The sequence below is a fragment of the Triturus cristatus genome, chromosome 2_1 (assembly GCF_964204655.1).
Source record: "Triturus cristatus chromosome 2_1, aTriCri1.1, whole genome shotgun sequence".
Classification (NCBI taxonomy): Eukaryota; Metazoa; Chordata; class Amphibia; order Caudata; family Salamandridae; genus Triturus; species Triturus cristatus.
Window position 1 is genome coordinate 62,170,675 of NC_140581.1, and position 20,781 is coordinate 62,191,455.

Sequence of the window (20,781 nt, forward strand, 5' to 3'; positions counted from 1 at the left end):
TGAAACCCAAAAAGTCTTAGCTTTGTTAGTTGCTAAATATTCTCAAGCTGCATAGCGGTATCTTTGTAGTTTGATGGTGGCCTCCTCCTGAAAAGGTCTCTAACCTTTATTCTTCTCTTCTACCCTTTTAGGCACCGTTCTTCCGGGTCACATTCTGGGAGTCAATCCATTTACAGAAAAGAATTATGGACAGGCTGTTGTGACACCCTTTGTGGATGCCTTAAGTTCCTTGACGGCTGTTGCTGATACTTTGCTGACCAGCACCGATCTTCAGCAAGGCATGCAAAATGTTCACCAGCTCCTTGAATCAGCCCTCGAAAGTCTATCAAAGGCAGATAAGTTAACCGTGGCAGAAATGAAATCAGTGGGCGCTTATGTGGAAGAGGGCTTAAACAAGATAAGCTATCTGAATGAAGAAGAGAAGGTGCTACAAGCTCAGGAACAAAGTCTTAACTTGCAACTCTCTGCTCTGCAAGGGCAGGAGTCCATCCCCAGACAGCAAGTACAAGCCTCAGAGGAAGCTCTCAAGAATGCAGAGGATGCTCTACACAGAGCAATTCAAGAATGGCATGATGCAGAGAAAACAAGAAAAGCAGGCATAGGCATGCTGACTCTTCCTTTTGTTGGAGGAATAGCAGGTATATATTGCTTTTTGGCTCATATTGAATGTCATAAAAGAAATAACACCCCCACATTCACATCACATAGTCACAAAAAACAACCAGATGAACATCTAGGGCCAGATTTACAAAGCTTGTATGCAACATAGGGCAGCTGAACTGTGCCATATCTGTGAAGAATTAGTACAATAATGCTCTCTCCATGTGCTGGGGAACATTCTACAGCCACGAGTCAACGTTAGCGCCCTTAGACCTAGGACACTGGTGTGTAAGTTGTGGGCAGGATAGTGTTTGTACACAAAGGATTTCCTTGCTGCACAAAAACTATGCTTCAATGTAATTTCCTCTGTTGATCCATGCTACAGAATGCAGCACAGAAGCAGAATGAAGAAAGGAAGGAACATAAACATATTCTCTCATTATGCCAGCCTCGGGGAGGTGTAATTCCATGTATACAAGCCTTGATAGCTATAAATGTGATCCAATGTGGGGATGCACAGGAATGCCCATGCCCAATCTATTGAACACTCCTTTCATATAAAGTAATGCAATTCAGAGCCTTGCAAAGCAGCTCATCATTTGTGTTGATTTATAAATGCCATCCTGGAATCTGCATCAGGTCTGTGTTTAAAAAGAAACACAAGACAGATGCAACATCTGTGCAAATCTGGGCCCTGGTTTCTAACACACACATTAACCTAGACAGGCACTTCATACTGGCTGACATAGTCACAGAAACTCACCATGCTCACAAACATAAATACACATAGAGAGGCTCATCTGCAAAGACATAACTCCCAACACACACACACACGCACACGCACACACACACACACACACGTGCACACACTTGTACAAATATCAAATCTCTAGGCATAACTATAGAAAGACACAAAGGTCCTAGGTGAACCTTGAGTGGCTCTAGGTGGCTTAGCACAAATGACTGCCTTGCATTATGCTGAATTGAGAAGACGTAGCATGGGTTCACCTATGAATTGAGAAACAATTCCTTATTTACTAACGTCGATTAACCTGGGATTGCATCAGAGTGTTACACCTTCCAAAGTGAGGTGAAATATCTTTATTTCTTATTGTTATTTACTAATATTCTGCAGCACACATAGAAAGATGGAAATGCATCTAAGGAATATTTTTGTGCAAAAAGGTTACCCTTTCAGTGAAACAACAAGCCTGCATGATGCAAGGGTATCTGCATGGGACAGGAGAGAGAAGAAATGCTCAAATCTTCTCAAATATGGAACATTTCTGCTCTATCCATTTTATGCAATGCAGGGCAGCACAGCATCTTTACTTGCTGCCCTGCATTGCATAGACATTTATTTAAGGTACCTCCAGTATTCACTCACTGTGAATCCATGCAATATTCAAATAGATGTATATTAAAAGTTTCACCTAGGCCATGACAAGTAAAGTTTAAAATCGAGAGCACATGGCACATCTGCATGGGGCATACAAAATGCAACGTCATTTGAATTGTTTTCAAGGAATTCATATTTTTTCCACATAATAACAAATGGGGAGCAGAAGTGGCAGAGTTTGATTCTGCTGAATTCCATTATAATTCTATGCAATTCCACATGGGGTGGAGAAGGCATTTGGCACTCTTTGCTTAACACAAAATGCACCCTTGCATCCAAACAATTGATGTGAGGATACATTTTGAACTAAGAATTGGCACAGCCAAATACCAACTGCACTGCATTGCATACCCCTTGGCGACCTTACGTACATTCAAATTATTACTGCAGAGTACTTACGGGCATGGAGGGGTATGCACTGCTGGCCAGTGGTTTCTAAACAGGGCTGGATGTGGGAGTAGTCCATCAAGTTAAACAACACTGCAGATTAAAGTTTACTCAGTAGTGTTTTTTTAAACATAGAAAGGCTACTTCATCCTTCCCGCCCTCTTTAGCAAACACAGTAGTGCACTCCCTTCAGCACCCTTACATACTCTGTAGTAATCACTTCAGTGCAGTCTGTTTCCAAACAGGGCTGGAAGAGGGAGCAGCCCCTCTCTGTTTAAAAAATGTAGCAGATTAAACTTTAATCTGCAGTGCTTTTTCAACATCGAGAGACTGCTCCTTTACCCAGCCATGCTTAGAACCCATCCACTGCAGATTAATTCCACCAGCGGAGTGGTAGAATTTATCAGTAATTCTGCACAACATGATAACACAGAATTAACAAATTCTTCTGATTCCACTGGTGGAATAAAAAAATCGTCCAGGTCAAATATTAATAGTTAGAATGTTATTCTAGAAGCAAAACATAAAATAGAAGTTGCCTTATAGCCAAATAAAAAAAAATGCAATTGTATGATTTGTACACTGGTAAGTGCATCTATTCACACACTTCAGTGTTTCAGTGTGCCAATAAACATGTAGTATTTTTTTCCATTTCTGTTAGGTGGTATGATGATCAATAAAGCAAATCAAGCCACTAAAAAAGTTGTGGATGCAGTTAAAGAAGCTGCAATAATGTACGGGAACCACCAGGACGCTGTGGCCAAGTATGAATCTCAGCTTCAATCCTACAGGGAGACAATTGATTCCACGGAAAAGACCATTGCAGTTAACTCCGTGGAAAGTATCGTCCTGGAAATAAATTTAAACTCATCAAGGGAGCTGTTTCAAAATTGGAAAAATTTTCTCATCTCGATGAGGACATGCTCCAGTTTCCTCAGCATCCTGTTTGACAATGCCAGTGTGGACAAAATGTACATGGAGTTCAGTGAGATGCTTGATGGTATTCTGGAAGTCTCGGATGAAATCATAGCAAGTTTTCAATCCCTGCCTTTCATTAGTAAAGATTTCTCAATCCTACTCTCTGATAGAATGCCAACTATCAAACATAAGCTGGAAGAGGCTAGCCAAAGGTTAAAGAAAGCTGCAGCATCCTAAAGCAGTGTGTTGCTATAACACTGCAGTGTGTGGCAATCCCTATAACTGCTTCTTTTCTTGCATTTGCATTGTGCTTTTCAATACCTTTGGGTTGAATTCTCATATCTCCTAAGCTTCTCTCCTTAATTGTGAATGTGCTGCTAGCTGATCAGGGCCTCTAGCCTAAAGAAGAAATAAAATCAAGAACAATATTAACCCCCTGCCAGACCCACCTTTTCCTCATCACACAGAAAAGTGTGATCCCATTAACCTCTTCTTCAGCCAAATAATGCAGAAAAGTCAACAGCACTCTAAAACCATCAACCCTGCTTCATCTCTTGGACCAGCACCTTCCCATAAAATCCAGCAACAAATTCATATCTCTCTCACATTTCACCATCATATTGAACTCCCTCAAATTCACTTTTTGTAAAGATAATATCTTACTCTCGCCCTTCATTAAAGCTCACTCAAGAAAGTCCATCTCACCTGTACTCTCCATTGCCAATGCCTTCCTCACTCAAGGTATCTTCTCAGAAGCTCTCAATACAGGCAAGATACTCCCACTCCTAAAGAGTCCTCCACTGGACACTGATGACCTCATCAACTATCAGCCCATCACTTACCTTCCATTCATCTGGGTTCATCTGCAAGCTCATTAGATCTGGCTGATACTGCAGCTGTTGTGGGACATTAGGCAATCGATCTAAAAAACAACTTTAAGGAGGACTTACAGATAAGAGTCTTTGACTACATCCTCATGTTGGTAGCCTGGAGGACTTACCTTGATTAGGCAAAGGATATGTGCTTCTAAAAAAGAAGTGCTTACCAAACACACAGATGAGATCATTTTGTTTATTTAGCCAGCTGCATTTGTATGGCACACACAACATCATCTTAGATAACAAGATGCTTTACAGTGTGTGTTCCTCTCTGGCGGCAGCACAGCTGAGAGGAGGGTGGTCATTACATTTGTGCTTCAGCCTGCAGCTTTGTGTTTGAAACCCAGGGTTTCACTATCATATATGAACATTTTTTCTAGTATGAAAGTGAAACTGTTACCTGATCTTATATGGTCATCAAAACCGAGCTTTGGAAGTCTTAGGAAAGAGGGGCAGAGGCGCCTCCCACATATTGGTTCTCTACTGGATGTGAATTGGCACAATTTGTGTGTTTTTAGTAAAACACTACTTGTATTGCACTTTGTAGTTAATAGCAAAGTGTACACTGCAGTAGGACTAGGCAAATTATAGGGTCAAGCCAGCGATTATGACTATAGGCCTGGACTGTCTATGAGTAAATAATATGATAAAGACAGTAGGCTGATAGGAATTTAAGGTTGGAATGTTCCTAGTCTATTTTAAAGCCTACAGATAGGTATGATGTAAAATGGAATCTCACATATGTTCCATAGTAGGCAATGGTCTTCGTGTCAATCACTCAGTGTGTGGATATAGAAGGCTTGTTGTGGGAGAATCCTTATTATCTGGTCTTTGGACAGACAGTAGTTTGGATAGATTTCTGGTTTTATGGCTGTGTGTCCGATGGTTTAATTGTGGAAAAGCTTACTCTCAAAACTGTAAGCCTTAGATGGTTAGAGTGATAGGCTATGCGCCTGTTTGTTGCGTTGGAAATGTTATGTCAGATGACTTCGGTCTGGTGTTCTTATTATGAAACATGATGACAAAGGCAATTGGTCTAGCTTACTAATTGTGTAAAGCATATGTTAAAGTCAGCAATCTTTCAAAGTTGGGTATTACATGGTGTTACAAGCTACAGACATAGGGGCCTATGCATCAACAATGCCATTTGCGATTCCTTATTAGCGAAAAATAATGAATCGCTAATAAGGAATAGCAAAAGGCTATGCATGTAGGAATCGCTATTCAAATAGCGATTCCTTAATATTCCTTATTACCGAATCGGTAATACCGAATCGGTAATAAGGAATACCTACCCATTCATTCCTATGGGCTTGGAGGCCCATAGGAATGAATGTAAAGCCATTCTGTATTAGCGATTCGGTATTACCGAATCGCTAATAGCGGGAGCACTTTCAAGGGTGCCAGGGTGTCAAAAGGACACCCTGTTGCACCCCTGAAAATGATATGTGCACATATGTTGCACACACACATGCTCTAAGGGCATGTGTGTGCGCAACATGAAACTTTGAAAAATGCACAAAAGTGCATTTTTCAAAGTTTTTGCAAATTACCATGCAGTTCATCTTCATGGTAATTTGCTCCCCTTATTAGCGAAATCGCTAATTTTTTAACTTTGATGCATTGCATTTAAGGAATCTCACTTTGGGATTCCTTAAATGCAATCGCTATTTAAGGAATCGGTATTTAAGGATTCCTTAAATACCGATTTCTGCTTTTGGGTTGATGCATTGGGATTGGGTATTTTTTACTTAATACCGGGAGCTAATAAGGAATCGGTATTTTACCGACTGGATTTTGGCTTGATGCATAAGGGTGAATATTTTTAGTTACATGTAATCTCACAGATTACTGTAGTGGGCAAGGTTTATTGCATCAGCCACTCACTCTGGCAAATGTTGAGGTGATTATCCTTAATAGACCACATCTAGAGGGGTTGTTTATTAATTTGTAACTCTTTTTTTACATATTTGTAATTTTATAACTGTATGCATGGGGTGCAAGATAATGAGCACTCAAATATGCCTGTCATGGTTAAGGTGTGAATCATAAAGGGTAAAGGTGAACGTCATGACAGATTTCATAGGTTTCATCTGTTTATCATGAAACAATATGAGAAAGTCAGTCAGCCCGACGTACCTATTGTGAAAATCATGCGTTAAAGACAATAGCCTGATAAGGATGGATTGCTATTCTACTGTGCTCAGTCTATAGGCAGGTGTATTGATAGATGGAAATTTCACTGGTTTAGTAGTAGGCAAGGGTTTTGGTGTTGGTGATCCCCCCGAAAAACCACTGTGAATTCAATGATCCTTGTTAGGCTCTCTTGGGAGTGATTGTATTTTGTTTTGACAACTGTGATTTTCTTCACACTTGTACATATATGACTGTATGCCGATAGTTGGCATGTGGAAAGCTTACAGACGATTTTAAAGACATGATTTGCTTTAGATATGGAAGAAAGGCAATTCACTCTGCAGACGATGGAATTCTAAAGGACATTTTACTCCCATCTGCAAAGGAGGCAAGAACACTTCCTTTAAGTGCAACACAAATGTGAATAGTGTGGCTTTAGAGGATCCAGATGATGATGAACTATAGAAGGCTTGAGTTGGCATGGTGACAAGCCAATGATAAAATTAATGGCTTGACTGTTTATAATGAAAAGTTAGTAGGTCTGACATATTGATTCTAGAAAGCATATGTTAAAGTTAATTGGCATTTAGAATTAGAACTCTCTATTTAAATCTACAGAGAGATATTTTGTATAGCATATTGCTTTGTCAACTGTTATTTAATGCCTGACAGTTGCCTAGTGGAACACTTAAACTCAGTACAGGAGTCCTCAGTTGTTTATGGTGATGAGACAATTGTAACAGATAGAGGCCTGATGGGTTCACAAGGAGAAAAATATTTCTGATGACATAGGATATAACTGTTTATTATGGAAAGCATATGTAAAAGGCAACACACATTACAGAACAAATTGTTATTTCTCTATATTAAAGCCTACATATAGATATGTTGGTATCTTTAATGGATCTATGTCAATGTGCCGGCTCCATCATTTATAATGAGGAAGACACCAATGAATCTGGCAGAGACCCTTCACCTGTGAATGTCCTGTGCAGCATCTAAATGTGAAGAAGAGTCTCCTGAGCAAAGCTGAAGCCAGTTTTACTATAGAAGGCATTGTATGAGACCACTTATCCTGTAACTGTACTTTGGAAAGATCTGCATGACAGGTGAAATGAGATGTGGCCTAGTGGCTTGAGCTGGCAAACTTTAGACTTTGGAAGCCAGGGGGTATATTTATTAGGTGTTCACAAACATAGGGCAACAAGGAAAGTTGCAACTCTTTGGTGCATTAACGGGCGAGAGCTAAAAATCTCCTAAGCTATGGTTCCCTTCACCTCTCACCTAGCACCTTGAAGCTGCCTAGCACCAATGTAGTCACCAAAGCACATAGTGGAAGGGTTCCTGTGTTATGGGCAGGATTGCGAGCAAAGGAATACCTTCCTGCAAAAAGCAATCCAAATAAGCAATTTCCTTTTTCAATGAGTGATGCAGAATGCGTCATGTATTGAAAGAGGAAATAACGAGGATACGTACAAATATTTTTCCTCATTATTTGCACCATGGTTGGAATGCTGCACTATTTTGGTGTAATCCCATGTTTTCCAAATTCTGTAATTCTCGGATTGCATCAAATGTAATTGTGGATGCATGGGAATGCTCATGCTTCATGTGGATGCATCGCCCATCAAATACCTGTCAATATGAATGTTAAAGCAACGCAGAACACTCTGTTGTGCTGCAATACATTTATTTACAAAGTCATGCATATTGCCACTTGTGTTGTTTTGTAAATTGTACCTAAACCTTTACCTTGTTGATGCAAGGATAAGGCAAAGACTTAGTTTATCTAGGCCCAGGTTAGAATTCTGGACCTCGGCTCAACATTATGCGAATCTGGACATTAACTTAACATCCTCATGAATTACACATTGTTCTTTTGCAAACTGTTCCATTGCTCTCAAGCCTGGCCCGCACAATATGAAGCTCTGAGAGAAAATTACTGCAATAATTCCAACCTGAATGACATCCTCTAACCATGATAGGAAACAGGGAAGACTTGTAATTCTGACTCTAATAGTCTGAAGAAACTTAGACTTTTTTACACACTAACTTGTATTTTTCCATTGTAATAGGATCTGGGATTATCAGTATAATGCACTACATATGGCCACTTTCCTCTGATAAACACATGGGGCCCGATTCACAGAACTAACTCAAGACAAAATCCTAAACTTACTACTTTTGGTGTTCACAGAATGCACTTACTACTTTTGGTATTCACAGAATGGATTTACGACTACTAACTTTACATCTGCACTCGGGCTGGAGATTCCAGCCTGGAGGCGGAGATTCCGGCCCGGAGGTGGGACTTCCGGCCTGGAGGTGGGAATTCTGGCCAGAAGGTGGGGATTCTGGCCCGGAGGTGGGGATTCCGGCCCGGAGGTGGGGATTCCGGCCAGTGGCGGAGATTTAGCCATGGCCAAAATCTTCACCTCCGGGCCGGAATCCCCAACTCTGGGCCGAAAGTCCCACCTCCGGGCGAAAGTCCCACCTCCGGGCCGGAAGTCTCACCTCTGGGCCCGAATATCCGGCCCTTGTGCGGACGTAAAGTTAGTAGTCGTAAATCCATTCTGTGAATACCAAAAGTAGTAAGTGCATTCTGTGAATACCAAAAGTAGTAAGTTTAGGATTTTGTCTTAAGTTAGTTCTGTGAATCGGGCCCATGGAAATTTAATGTATCCAAATTAAAGGTGGCACCTGTGTTTCTCTTGCTATGTAATTTATGACTCTTGATGATGATGCCATTGCGTTTTTTTATAGAATATCTGCACCTAATGAGATTACCACCTTTCTGCCTTATTATTGACTGTTTAATAAGTAATGTTTCTTTCATAGCCGATTTTCACTGTTTTGCTTGCAAATAAAAATATCATATTAATGAACAGTGTGCCTTGACTTAGTCATAATTTGCATGGGTCAGACTCATTGCAGCCCATGCACAGCCCTTTCATATTTAACAGGAGCAACATGAAAGCCACACCTATACAATGGATATATTATTTTTGTTGTATAAAAGCATACTGTTATGTTTCTCTGCAACTCGCACCGGGAACATGAATTACACTTGAGAACTCAAACGATTTTCAAAATATTAAGATTCCATGAGCTTTTTATTGATGAAAAAAATATTAAAAACATATTCAATTGTTTGCAAAAAAAAATCTTTTAACCTGAAATAGCCTTCACTGCACCCCTGGTTGAACATATACTTTCAGTTACATTTAGAGAAGTGTATACAATATGTCCTAAGAAGAGACAATTTTATTAAACAAAATGGACAAAGATCTTTAATAAAATATCTTCAAGGGCAAAAGTAGAAGGAAATATATACAGAATACAACATGTTTCAACACCAAATGTGACACGATCATATCACAGTTATGGATTTTTTATGTTTCCAATCTATATATTTCATGGTGAAATAACAGACTGTGTATCAATCACCATTCATAGGGTAATGTCAGAGTTTTAACATAAGGCCCATCTTTCTATTTTTGGCAGTAATAAACAGAAAAATTCCTCTTTGGTAACTCCGGAGGCTGAGATGGCAGGCGGCTGCAACATATGTCAAAGGCCAGATGCAAAGAATTAAATTCCCCTTTCACTGAAAAATGTGCCATGAATAAATAAGATCCACCTCATTTCAAACCTGTCCCAGCACCAATGCAACAGCCCTGAGTATTGAATAGTAATGGAAGGTTTGAAGAAGGAACATTTGAAGGATTAGGGTGAAATACAATGCTATAGAAAGAAGCTGTAATGAGAAAAGAAACAAAGAGAGACGTATGCATTTAAAATATGAAGAGAGTTGAATTATACATTGAATAAAGCAATATCTTCTGTACATTATAAGTCTATTAGAGGTCAGAGATGAGTTCTGTTAATTGTTTTGTAAAGGTCCTTCCATTACCAATACACAGCTTTGTTTGCCTACAACCATGGAGGCCGGCAGCGAAAATCTTAGGAGTCCAAGGGTAAAGCTTACAACAATGGGGTCCCTCCAAAACCCAAGGGACATGCACCAGTATAATTAGCGAACTCTCCCACCCTGTATACACTATGCCCCTTGTATTCTACACGCCTTGCAGGCACGTTAAGACAGTTGCAACATTGCCAGGCTTACTATAACATACTCAACATCGCCAAGTATACCCTACAGGGCCTAGATCCCCTCGTCTAACAGAGCTCTGAAGTATTATCTTGAGTCCTAAACATTACTCTGAGCTAATTAGCTGCACGGAAGAGCATTCAACCTTAGAGGATTCACGATACAGCCCTATTAAACAATGCGTCCCAACTAACGACGTCTGCCCGTGTGGTCAGCTCCGAAATGGTCCTTTTACTATGCTCCTATCATGCTCCTCAGCGGGTGCATCGTTGTATGGTTTACATTGACGAGGGGTTCGTTCAGTACAGGCATAGTAGCGATCAACAGTGTTATGCAGGGCAGTGCGCGACTCAACAACTAGCAGGCAGGTCATGTCAGCGTGCATACAGGCAGTTGGGCATTCCAGCATTGTTTCGCTATGACAGTGTTGAAGCTATCTACTATACTTCTTATATCAAGAGCTGTCGAGAAGGTAACCAACCAACTGGGAAGAGGTGAGAACTAGGAAGAAGAGAGAAGGGAGCATAGGAGTAGAGGAAACAAGTGTGGCGGGGGGAAGGATTGTGGGTCCAATTGTCGCTATCCGGTAAAGGCCGTGAGTTTAACCCTCCAGAATCGAGGTTCCCAACTCAGGGAGAGTGGCTGCAAGTGGAGTGTTTTGCAAACCGTCTGTAGGTCTCCAAAAACCCCCATGATCCGTAGGTTGTACTACATCATCAAACAACTTCAAGGCCCGGAGTCATGGAGGTTGTAACCTAACATGTTCCAGTCTCCCCAGGTGGTCTACCAAGGGCTTTCAGACCTTACCGAACTTGGTATCTCGGAATTGAAGACGTGCAGTGAGTAACTCCATCGCCACCACATGCCATAGGCGGGCAAACCACAAGTTTATAGAAGGCGTTTCTGCTTTCTTCCAATATAAAGCTACAGTTTGTTTTGCAGCACCCAGAATGTGGAAGCTAAGGTGTCGATCGCGGCCCGTCATGACTCGCATATTCGCTGGTCTAAGGCCCAGTATGACTACAAGCGGATCTTCAGGCAGGGGGTATCCTATCACTTTTTTTATATGGCTAAGGACCTCCTTCCAATAGGTAGTCAGGAGGGGCCACACCCACCAAATGTGTATGAAATCTCCAAGCGCCTGAGTACAACGCCAGCAGAGGGGGGATGCCTTGGGAAACATTTTTTGGAGTCTAGCAGGGGTGTAGTACCATTGGGTCATTACTTTGTAAGCCGATTCCTGTTGAGGAATGCTACGAAAGTTTTTGGGGATGTCTCCCCAAAGTAGTGTCCATTTAGAAGGGGTAACACCAGAGCCGGAGGTTGTTTGCCATCGCAGTTGGTATGGGTGAGGGTCCAGACGCCTAGCGTGTTGGAGTACCTTATATATGCGGAAGATCAGCCCCTTATAAGTGCCAAAAGTGCGTGCCAACCGCTCGAATGGAGTGTAGGGCCGCGTGGCCACCTGCGCCAAAGAGAAGCCCTGTATCCAGTGGCGGAGTTGTATGTACTGGAATTTGTCCTTCTCCGTTAGCCCAAATTCTTGTTTGCACTGAGTAAAGGTTTTAAGACTGTCCCCCAGAAATAGGTCTCGTATCGTCCTGCAGCCGGTTTCCGTCCAATTCGCAAAGTAGGGCGGACGACACGCCGGAGGAAATTGCGGATTGTGAGCAATTGGAGTGTGAGGGGACGGGAAGGTGGTAAGGCCCCTGCGAACTGCCACCTTGTCCCAAATCTCGAGGACTGTTTTGGTATGGACAGCCATATAGGCGCTGCGGTGGCGCGCTTCCCGGGGTAACCAGGCATGTTCCCATAGCGGGCGACAGGTGACTGCCCTATCCATGTGAAACCACACTTTTTCACTCTCCCATGCTCCCCATTCCAGTACAAAGCGGAGATGCGATGCCCAGTAGTAATCCAATAAGTTAGGGCAGGCAAGCCCGCCCCTATTGCGGGGGAGAATCAAGATTTTACTAGAGAAGCGTGGTTTATTCCCATCCCAAATAAATACGACAAGCTCGCGTTGAAGCCCCTGAATTTGGTGCTCCGGGATAGGCGTCGGCAGGGTTTGGAAAAGATAGAGAATTTTCGGTAGTATGGACATTTTCACCATGTTAAGACGGCCAAGCCAAGAGAGTGGCAGCGCTTTCTATGTGCGTAGATCGGCCAGGACCGAGAGTTTATATTCCTGCCAGTTAGCCTGCGTCCAAGTGGCTAGGTCTGGAGTCAAATTAAGGCCCAGATAGCGTACCGACTCGCTCGCCCACTGATAAGGTACGCAGGCCTGGAGGGCTGTAAGTTCCTCGTCTGAAATCGTGACATTAAGGGCCCAGGACTTCCCATGATTGATTTTAAGCCCGGAAGCGCGTTCCAAGGTCTGGAGCAATGAGTGTACCACAGGCAGCGAGCGTAGAGGGTCAGAGAGAGTGAAAAGGAGATCATCCGCAAAAAGAGCAATTTTATGTTCCACACCCCGGAGAGAGATGCCCCGGATCTCAGGGGACCGACGGATCAGAATGGCAAGGGGTTCCACCACAAGGGCGAACAACAAAGGTGACAGAGGGCAACCCTGCTGAGTGCCCCTGCAGATGGGAAGCGGCTGTGTGAGCTGGCCATTTACTCACACCCTGGCCACCGGTGAGATGTATGGAGCCACGATACGCGCCACCATCTTGGGACCCAGACCCACCCTTCGCAGGACCGCACGTAGGAATGTCCAGTCCACCCGATCGAACGCTTTTTCGGCATCAAGTGATAGCAGGCAGGCCGGTATTCCCCAATGCTTAGCCTTCCCAACAATATGCGCTATTCGACGCACGTTATCTGCACCCTGTCGTTGGTGAATAAAGCCCACCTGATCCGGTTCAATGAGGTTGGGCAAGTGGACGATAAGCCGTTTAACAAGGATTTTGGTGTACAGCTTGAGGTCGGTGTTTAACAGGGCGATAGGCCGATAGGAGGAGCATAGGGTAGGGTCCTTCCCGGGTTTTGGGATGAGGGCTATTTCGGCCATTGCCATATCTGGGGAGGGCCCAATCGACTCCGCGAACGAGTTGAAGAGTCGCAGGAGATAGGACTGTAACTGCGGCAGGCAGGCGCGATAGAACGATACCGGGAGCCCGTCCGGGCCAGGTGTTTTACCAAGTGGAAGATCTTGCAGGGCACCGGCAATTTCTGTCGGGTGATAGATTCTTCCAGGAGCCCAGATTGGTGCTCGCTCAGCGGTTCCCAGTCGCATGCGTCCATGGCGGCTGAGATCTGGTCAACCGCGGGTGGATCTCCAGCATACAGTGCTGCGTAGTACTCCTGAAACGTTTGTAGCTTCGCCGACTCCGTAGTAACCCATGACCCGTCTGGCTTCTGCAGCTGTGTGATGTGAGCTTTAGCTGCCCTCGTTCGCAAGCGCTGCGCTAGCACATTGCCCACCTTATCGCCACCGTCATAGTAACGCTGCTTGAGCGCCAGAAGGGCATGTTCAGCCTTGTTCATTCTGTGCGCCCGAAGTTGACCTCTAAGGACGGCTAAGCGTTGTTTGTGTGCTGCCAGTGGACGCTTCTGATCCATATTTTCAAGCGTCTTAATTTCCCGCGTAAGCTTGGTCTCGAATAGGCGGGCCTCGCGTGCCCTAGCTATAGCGATAGCTGTGAGGGTACCCCGTATCGTGGATTTGAAAGCGTCCCACAGTAGATGGAGGGGGGTCCCACTCCCCGGCAGGTTGTTAGTTTCAAAATACGCCAAGATAGCCGCTTTGAGCTCCTCCCTATCTACGAGTCTCGAAGGACGTGGGCCGGGAATCGCCAGCGGCTCGACCGCGAGGAGCGGTGGGGACACTCGCGCAGATGCAACTCCACATGTGCGTGGTCAGAGATCGAAATGCTAGAGTGAGACGCCGATACGGTGTCTTTGAGCAGAGAGTGTAACACAAAAAGAAGGTCTATGCGAGAGCATGAGCGGTGCGTATGAGAATAGTAGGTGTAGTCTCGCAGCCCCGGGGAGTGGTAGCGCCAGATATCAACCAGGTTTAAGGCAGCGTGGGAGTTTTTCACCGCTGCGGACATGGCCACCACCCCATGAAAGGCACCCCTGCATCGGTCTAGCTCCCCATCCCATACCAAGTTGAAGTCTCCTCCGACTATGAGGTCCGAAGTCACCGGCTCAAGGTGTTCCCTTATTATGCCACGCAAGAAGGCATCCTGACCCTGGTTGGGGGCATATATATTACACAGTGTGAGTGTGCGGTGCCCCCTCCTGACCTCCACTCTCAAAAACAGTCCCTCAGCATCTCTAAGTATTTTAGAGCCCCCTTGGGTTAAACCCGCCCTGCAGAGAATAGCTACCCCTGCTGTCTTAGTGACCGCTGAGGACCAAAATTGATGAGGGAAGCGTGGGTGGGCCATTCGAGCTACATCAGACTTAAGAAGGTGAGTCTCCTGAAGGAAGATTATATCGGGATTCTGTATTAACAGATACCGCCAGATTTGGCACCGCTTGTTGGGTGAGTTGAGCCCTTTCACATTAAGGGAAATGACCTTCCAAGAGGGTGTAGTAGTCATGTCCCTGGGCCGACTAGTGGGGCTGTCCCCTTGCAGTTCTTCCACATGCTAACCCGCTCCCCCTGCCAAGAGGGCACAGAAGGGTAAGGAAGAGGGGAGGAGGGATGGGAACAGGGAAAACAGCTAGAGCACTGAAACGGCCAATGTGGCCAACAAAGCCTATTCCAGTCTAGGGAGTAGTCAGGCACAACGGCACAGACTGTCCCGGAGATGTCACTCTCCCAGAAATAGGAGCGGGGGTCGGTCATCGCCTATCTGTGAATCAAGATCACCGAGGGACTGCTCCGGGCCACCGCCCCAGCAGTGTAGGTGTTGCGGTGAAGAGTGGGAGAAGGTGCGCTCCTAAGGAAGGCGTCAGGAGCGTTGAAGGGGGGGGCCCAGGCAGTCGCCAGCTACTCGAGCCAACATCCATCGAGTGCCCAATTCTGACATCCGGTGAGAGGTTCTGCAGTAGAAGGAGTCATTTGGGGGCAGGCACCTGCGAACCAGACGGCGACGGGCCACCCTCCAAGGACTTGATGTGTTGTATAATATCCTGCTTGTCCCGAGATGATCTGCTTCCATCAGGGGAGGAGGGGTGTCTGGGACCGTGCACCGTGGACCACTGTGGCTTCAGCGGGACCCTGAGGCTGGCAGGACATCGCGAGGGGCTGACTGGCGGGGTGTCCGGGATCTGAAGCAGTTGGGCCGCCTCTCGGTAGGATCTCAGCACTCGTCGCTTCGATTCCCACTGGAATATGAGGGCGAATGGGTGGCCCCATTGATAGCGGATATTGAGCTCCCGCAATTTGTCAGTAATGGGTCGAAAGCCCCTCCGGCGTCGGAGAGTCGTGGGGACCAGGTCCTGGAACAGCTGGACAGGCTTGCCTCTGCAGAGGATTTCGGGTTTGTCTCTAGCCGCTTTGAGGATGGCTTCCTTTTCGACAAAGAAGTGGACCCGCGTGAGAATATCATGGATGAGTCCAGGCCTCCCAGTTGGGCCCGAGACCCTGTGCGCCCGGTCCAGGGTTGGCGGGGAAGCATCGTCGTCCCCTCGGATATCATGAAGCAGGTCCGCCACAAACGACATTATGTCCGTACCTTCCGCCCCAATTGGAACACCCCGTATGCGGATGTTGTTCCGTCTCCCCCTATTTTCCAAGTCCTCTTGTTTAATATGAATCTCAACATGCTGTTCTTCCAGAGTTGCAAGCCACTGCCATAAGTGTTCCTGGTCCTCCGTGCGCGCGTCCAGAGTCTTTTCCAGATCATCTACTCTGCCTCCCAGCTCCTACACATCTCTCCGGAGCTCTTTAACACATGCTTGGACTTCTGTACGAAGCAAGCCAATTTCCGTCTTGAGTTCCTGCATAAATAGCGCCATGAAGGATTGCGTGACTGGCTCAGCTGAGGATCCAGCGCCCGATGACAGAGCGCCCGTTGGTGCCGCACCCGGCTTGTTCCAGAGCTCCATAACTGTGGTGTCCTTGGAGGCCGCAGACGGCACCTTCCCAGTCTTGGTGCGAGTCATAGTGCTGCAGTGCCGGTGGTGAGATTGGCAGTGTAGAGGGCAGGTGGCCACACCACCTCCACCCCCCAATCAGGAGCAACACCGCTTCCGCAGCGCAGGAGGGCAGGGTAGGAGGGCGCCGCAGTGGCGCAAGGCAGGCCCTCAGGGATTTCCTACTAGCGACCCCAAAAGCAAGCACACCAACAGGCAGTGGCAAACGTCAGGAGCCCAGGCCCCACAGGCCCCCCCGACGCCACCGGCTCCCAGTCTCTTCAGTTGCCGCATGCAGATAAATGCAGGCGCGTGGGGGCCCCCGGCCCGTCCAGTGCAGCAGTGCTCTTCCCAGGGTCCACTCGCCGGTTCAAGTCAGAAGGACGGAAGCTAGATCCCTCCGTTTTACAGGGTGCGGACAGCAGAGCAAGTAGGTAGCAGGTATCCGTCCGCCGGAGCAAGCAGGGAGCCGCTATTGACGTGCGCCCCGCTCCGGTCACTGCATCCACGAGGCCCCTCCCGGGACAACCACCTCAAAATGGCAACTAGTGTCCCCTTGTCTGCGCCCTATCGCACCCATCAGATGGCTTCGCGTTGAAGAGGTCCCCGGTCTCACCTCGCGGCACGGCCTCCGGTCAGCGCCTCTCCTCCAGCCCGCTGCGTTAACCCAGACGGTCTCAGCTCGCCCCACCCAGGCGATCCGTGCTCAACATCCAGGGGTCACTCAGTCCAGGCAGCAGAAGGTCGGGGGCAGAAGGGGCCCCCCAGGGCGATGCTCCCCCAGCCGCACTCCGCGTGGGCTCTCCCCCACTCCAAACGCCACCTAGCACCAGGAGGTCAAGTTCAGGGCAGCGCGGAAGGCTTCAGGCCCTCTCAGACCCGCGACCCAGGCCTCTGCTGTAGTTCACACTCTGTTCGGAGGCCGGAGCACAGCGGGGGGTCCACAGCAGCAGGTGAGCAAAAGCCCAATCATGGGAGCTGCCCGCAAGTCCCCCCCAGGGCAGTGAAGGACCGGAGGCAAGCGCTCGGGGCAACAGGGTGCAACCGCTCAGGGACTCACCAGGCTCCCGCTGTGTCAAAGGTCGCGGCGTCGGCAGCGGGACATAGGCGGCGGGGCAGAGTGTACACGGCAGAGCGCTCCCCAGCTGACAATGATGAAATGCCCCAGGCCAGGTACCTTCGTAGCGCTGGATATCACCGCGGCGCTGCCGATCTCGATTCTGGGGTCATGTGCCAAGGCCAGGGCTCGCTCCGGGTGCTTCAAGGAGGAGTTCGCAAAATAGCGGTCGCGGTCGTCTCCACCTTCTCAGTTCAGTCTCCCCCGCTGTCCATCCCGGAAAGTCAAGGGGCCGACACCAGCCGTCCGTCGCACTGCTCCGCCGCCCGCCAAAAGCACTCTGCTGGCGTCCCCCGTCTTCTTGGGGCCTCCGTGGCGCGTTGGGTACGGACGCGCAAAATGGCGGGCGCGTTTTCTCCCGTGGCAGCTTCTCCTCGGCAGCGACTTCTCCCTGCCGCCGCTCAGCTCCAGGGATCTCGAGCTGCCCAGTAGTCGCCCTCCTCCGTCTGCCGGCAGGTCACTGCCAGCTGGGGTGTCCCCGGGGCCGTCACCCTGCTTTTAGAAGCTGACTCCACCAGCGGCGGCCCGGAGCTCCAACAGCGCGCGGCTCACTCCATCTGCGGCGAGACCACGCCCCCCCCATGCATTGGTCACACCAATATCATTCCCAAATTCCTTACATTATTAGAATCGTGCTCCCTTTTGTGAAAGACAAAGTCTGATGCAGACATGATGAATAAAAGCAGAATCTTTAGTATGAAATAATTCACCAAAAAGCATTTAGTAATATTTTGCAAAAACATATTAGAATTGGTTTAATATAAATCAGATTACTAATTGTTAGAGCTTAAAATTAATAGTGCCATGAAGATATCCATTCTACTGGCCATTCTTCATTGTACAAAAACTGTTCATAAAACTAAAAGTCAGTTTTTATTGTTATTGTTGAAGTGCACCCTCCTGATGCTCCATGACTTGATTTCAAACGTGGCTGCAGGCATTAGGACATCAACTGTAATGAGCAAATTAGTTGTTTATATTGGGATTTAGGATTCCCAAGACATATAATGATATTGAAACTATGGATGTTAAGTAATGACAGGGGTGTGCGTGTGTGAGTTTGTGTGTGTTTGTGTGTCTGTTACTATCCTTGTGGAGACTTGGATGTGATAATACACTCACACTGTGAGGATTTGATTGGACAGCGTAGACCTGAACCCAGGTCCCTACAGGGCAACATTTTTAAATGATAAAAAATGACTTCAAGAATATGTGTGTAAATTTTATTTAAATTATCTTGTGAGGACCAGAGTCAAGTATGTTTTTATTTTTGCTTAGCTCTGCCTCTGTGGACAGAAGATGGTACTGCAGTATGAAACACAGTTTGCATTTAAACACACTTTGCTCATCAGGAAGGGCAGAAGTTTCAAAGAGAAACATCCATAATCCTTTATCTATCCAAATATTTTTTGTGAAAACCTTCTTTCTATTTATTAAAATAAAAGTTTATTTACTTGAGGCTAAGTGAAATTAGACTGTTAGTGTCTGAAAGTTGTTTGTGGTTTTATAAATATTCCTAAACACAATTAGTGTCCATTTCTAATCCCAGAATACTTCACTATTGCCGTTTGATCCTTATATGCAATTGCACTCCACTGAGATAGGATATAAATGGATCTGATTGTTTGTTGCCTCTCTTCACATACTAATATGCACTTTGGAATATGTTGTATTAAATGGTGGCGAGATGAATGAGTGACTATTTCTGCACTGTGCTAAGGGCTACATTTTTTCATACAATGAATGGAAGCAATGTCATGCCCACAGCATGGGGAAGTATATTTTTAACAGAAGAGGGATGTTCTTATGAAATGATTTATCGTCTTATATATGTACAAATATTGTGATAATATTTATTTTCAGTGATTTAAAGAGCACAATAATATGCAGAGAATAGATTGAGCGTAAGAAATTTGTGATGAGGGACAGTGTGGAATGCGAGATGTGGCACTGCGGCAAGTTGTTTGATACCTTTGCAGCAGGTCATCTTTCCTAGTGAATATTAAGTTAAACAGAATGTTTGAATATCTTTCTTTACATCTGTATGGTAGAACTGTTAAAATTATAGGTGTATTTTATTGTAATCTTTTTGATTAGATGCACTTAAACAAAAAGAGATTAATATATGTTGGTTGGCTGAGTAATGAGAAATTTCTGGTAGCACACTTTCTGTTGTGTCCCAATTGACCCAGGGGCTCAACCAGTTTATCAATGTATTAAATTACTGACATCCAAGAATGTTCAGGTTTTTAATGTGGTGTAGTCAAAGGGGAATGAGTCACTTGTCCTATATGTTACCAGGGTGCCTTAAGAACCCTCATTCACAAAATAACCGTGGTCTTGTTTATGCTTTTCTCCACCTGGAGGATGACAGACTGGTATTTACAGTAGTGATTAGAGAAAGTCAGGGTGGGAGTGCAGTATCATTAAAATGACACTCATCCGTTGATCTTGGTTTCATTGTGTCAGGGATGGGGTAAGGGTAAAAACAAGGTGGTGGTAGAGTGATAGAGAAGGCCTACTTTTCGATCGCACCTGTTCAAAATCGTGGCTGGTCCACATGTTTTAACCCAAGAAACTCCCAATCGGGTTAGTGGGCCCGGTTGAAGACGACGCCAGCACAAGTTGCTCAGAGGACCCACAGAGAGAGAATGTGACCACCCGTCCCCCGACGAAGCCCAATTATCTTCCTATAAGTTATAGACACAAATTCATCTATAACTCGCAAGTGTGCAAAAGGAAGCACTTAAGAAGAAGGGTGAGTGCACTACTTACTTTTGCACGTTATTACCTATCAACGTGCTTTTCTTGGTCCTGAAGAAAGCCTGCTGACCCGATTGGGCATACTTGGGCTGAAACATGTCGACCAGCAAACAGGCATTTGATTCCTTAGAATGAGAGTTTCTGTTCTAGGTTCTGTGATAAGTGGCTTTCAGACAACACTTTTTGGCATTTGTTAAGGTCCTCTATGCCCAACTTCATGCACAAGTGTGGGTAACTTGGCAAATTTAGTTCTTTCAGGTCAATTCCCCACTGGTTGAGGAACCGGCAGGGCTGCCTGGTCTCACCACTACTGTTTGCCTTGACAATTAGGTCCCTGCCACATGGATCTGCTGTGATGCTCAGCCTTTGGGTTCCATTCGGCCGATGACTTTGAGGAATAGATCTTTCTATATGTGGATGAGATCGCCTCTTTATGGTT

General features: G+C 45.9%; 1 protein-coding gene across 1 annotated transcript in view; it reads left to right on the forward strand.

The window, feature by feature from the left end:
* Positions 1–9,203, forward strand: part of LOC146863732 (uncharacterized) — a 28,931-nt gene extending 19,728 nt beyond the window's left edge. Inside the window, exons 3-5 of the mRNA XM_085627891.1 lie at positions 132–638; positions 3,048–8,623; positions 8,827–9,203. Coding sequence (XP_085484017.1) covers positions 132–638; positions 3,048–3,541 — 1,001 coding nt within the window. The 3' untranslated portion in view covers positions 3,542–8,623; positions 8,827–9,203. The remainder of the gene's footprint in view (positions 1–131; positions 639–3,047; positions 8,624–8,826) is intronic.
* The last annotated feature ends 11,578 nt before the right edge of the window (positions 9,204–20,781 follow it).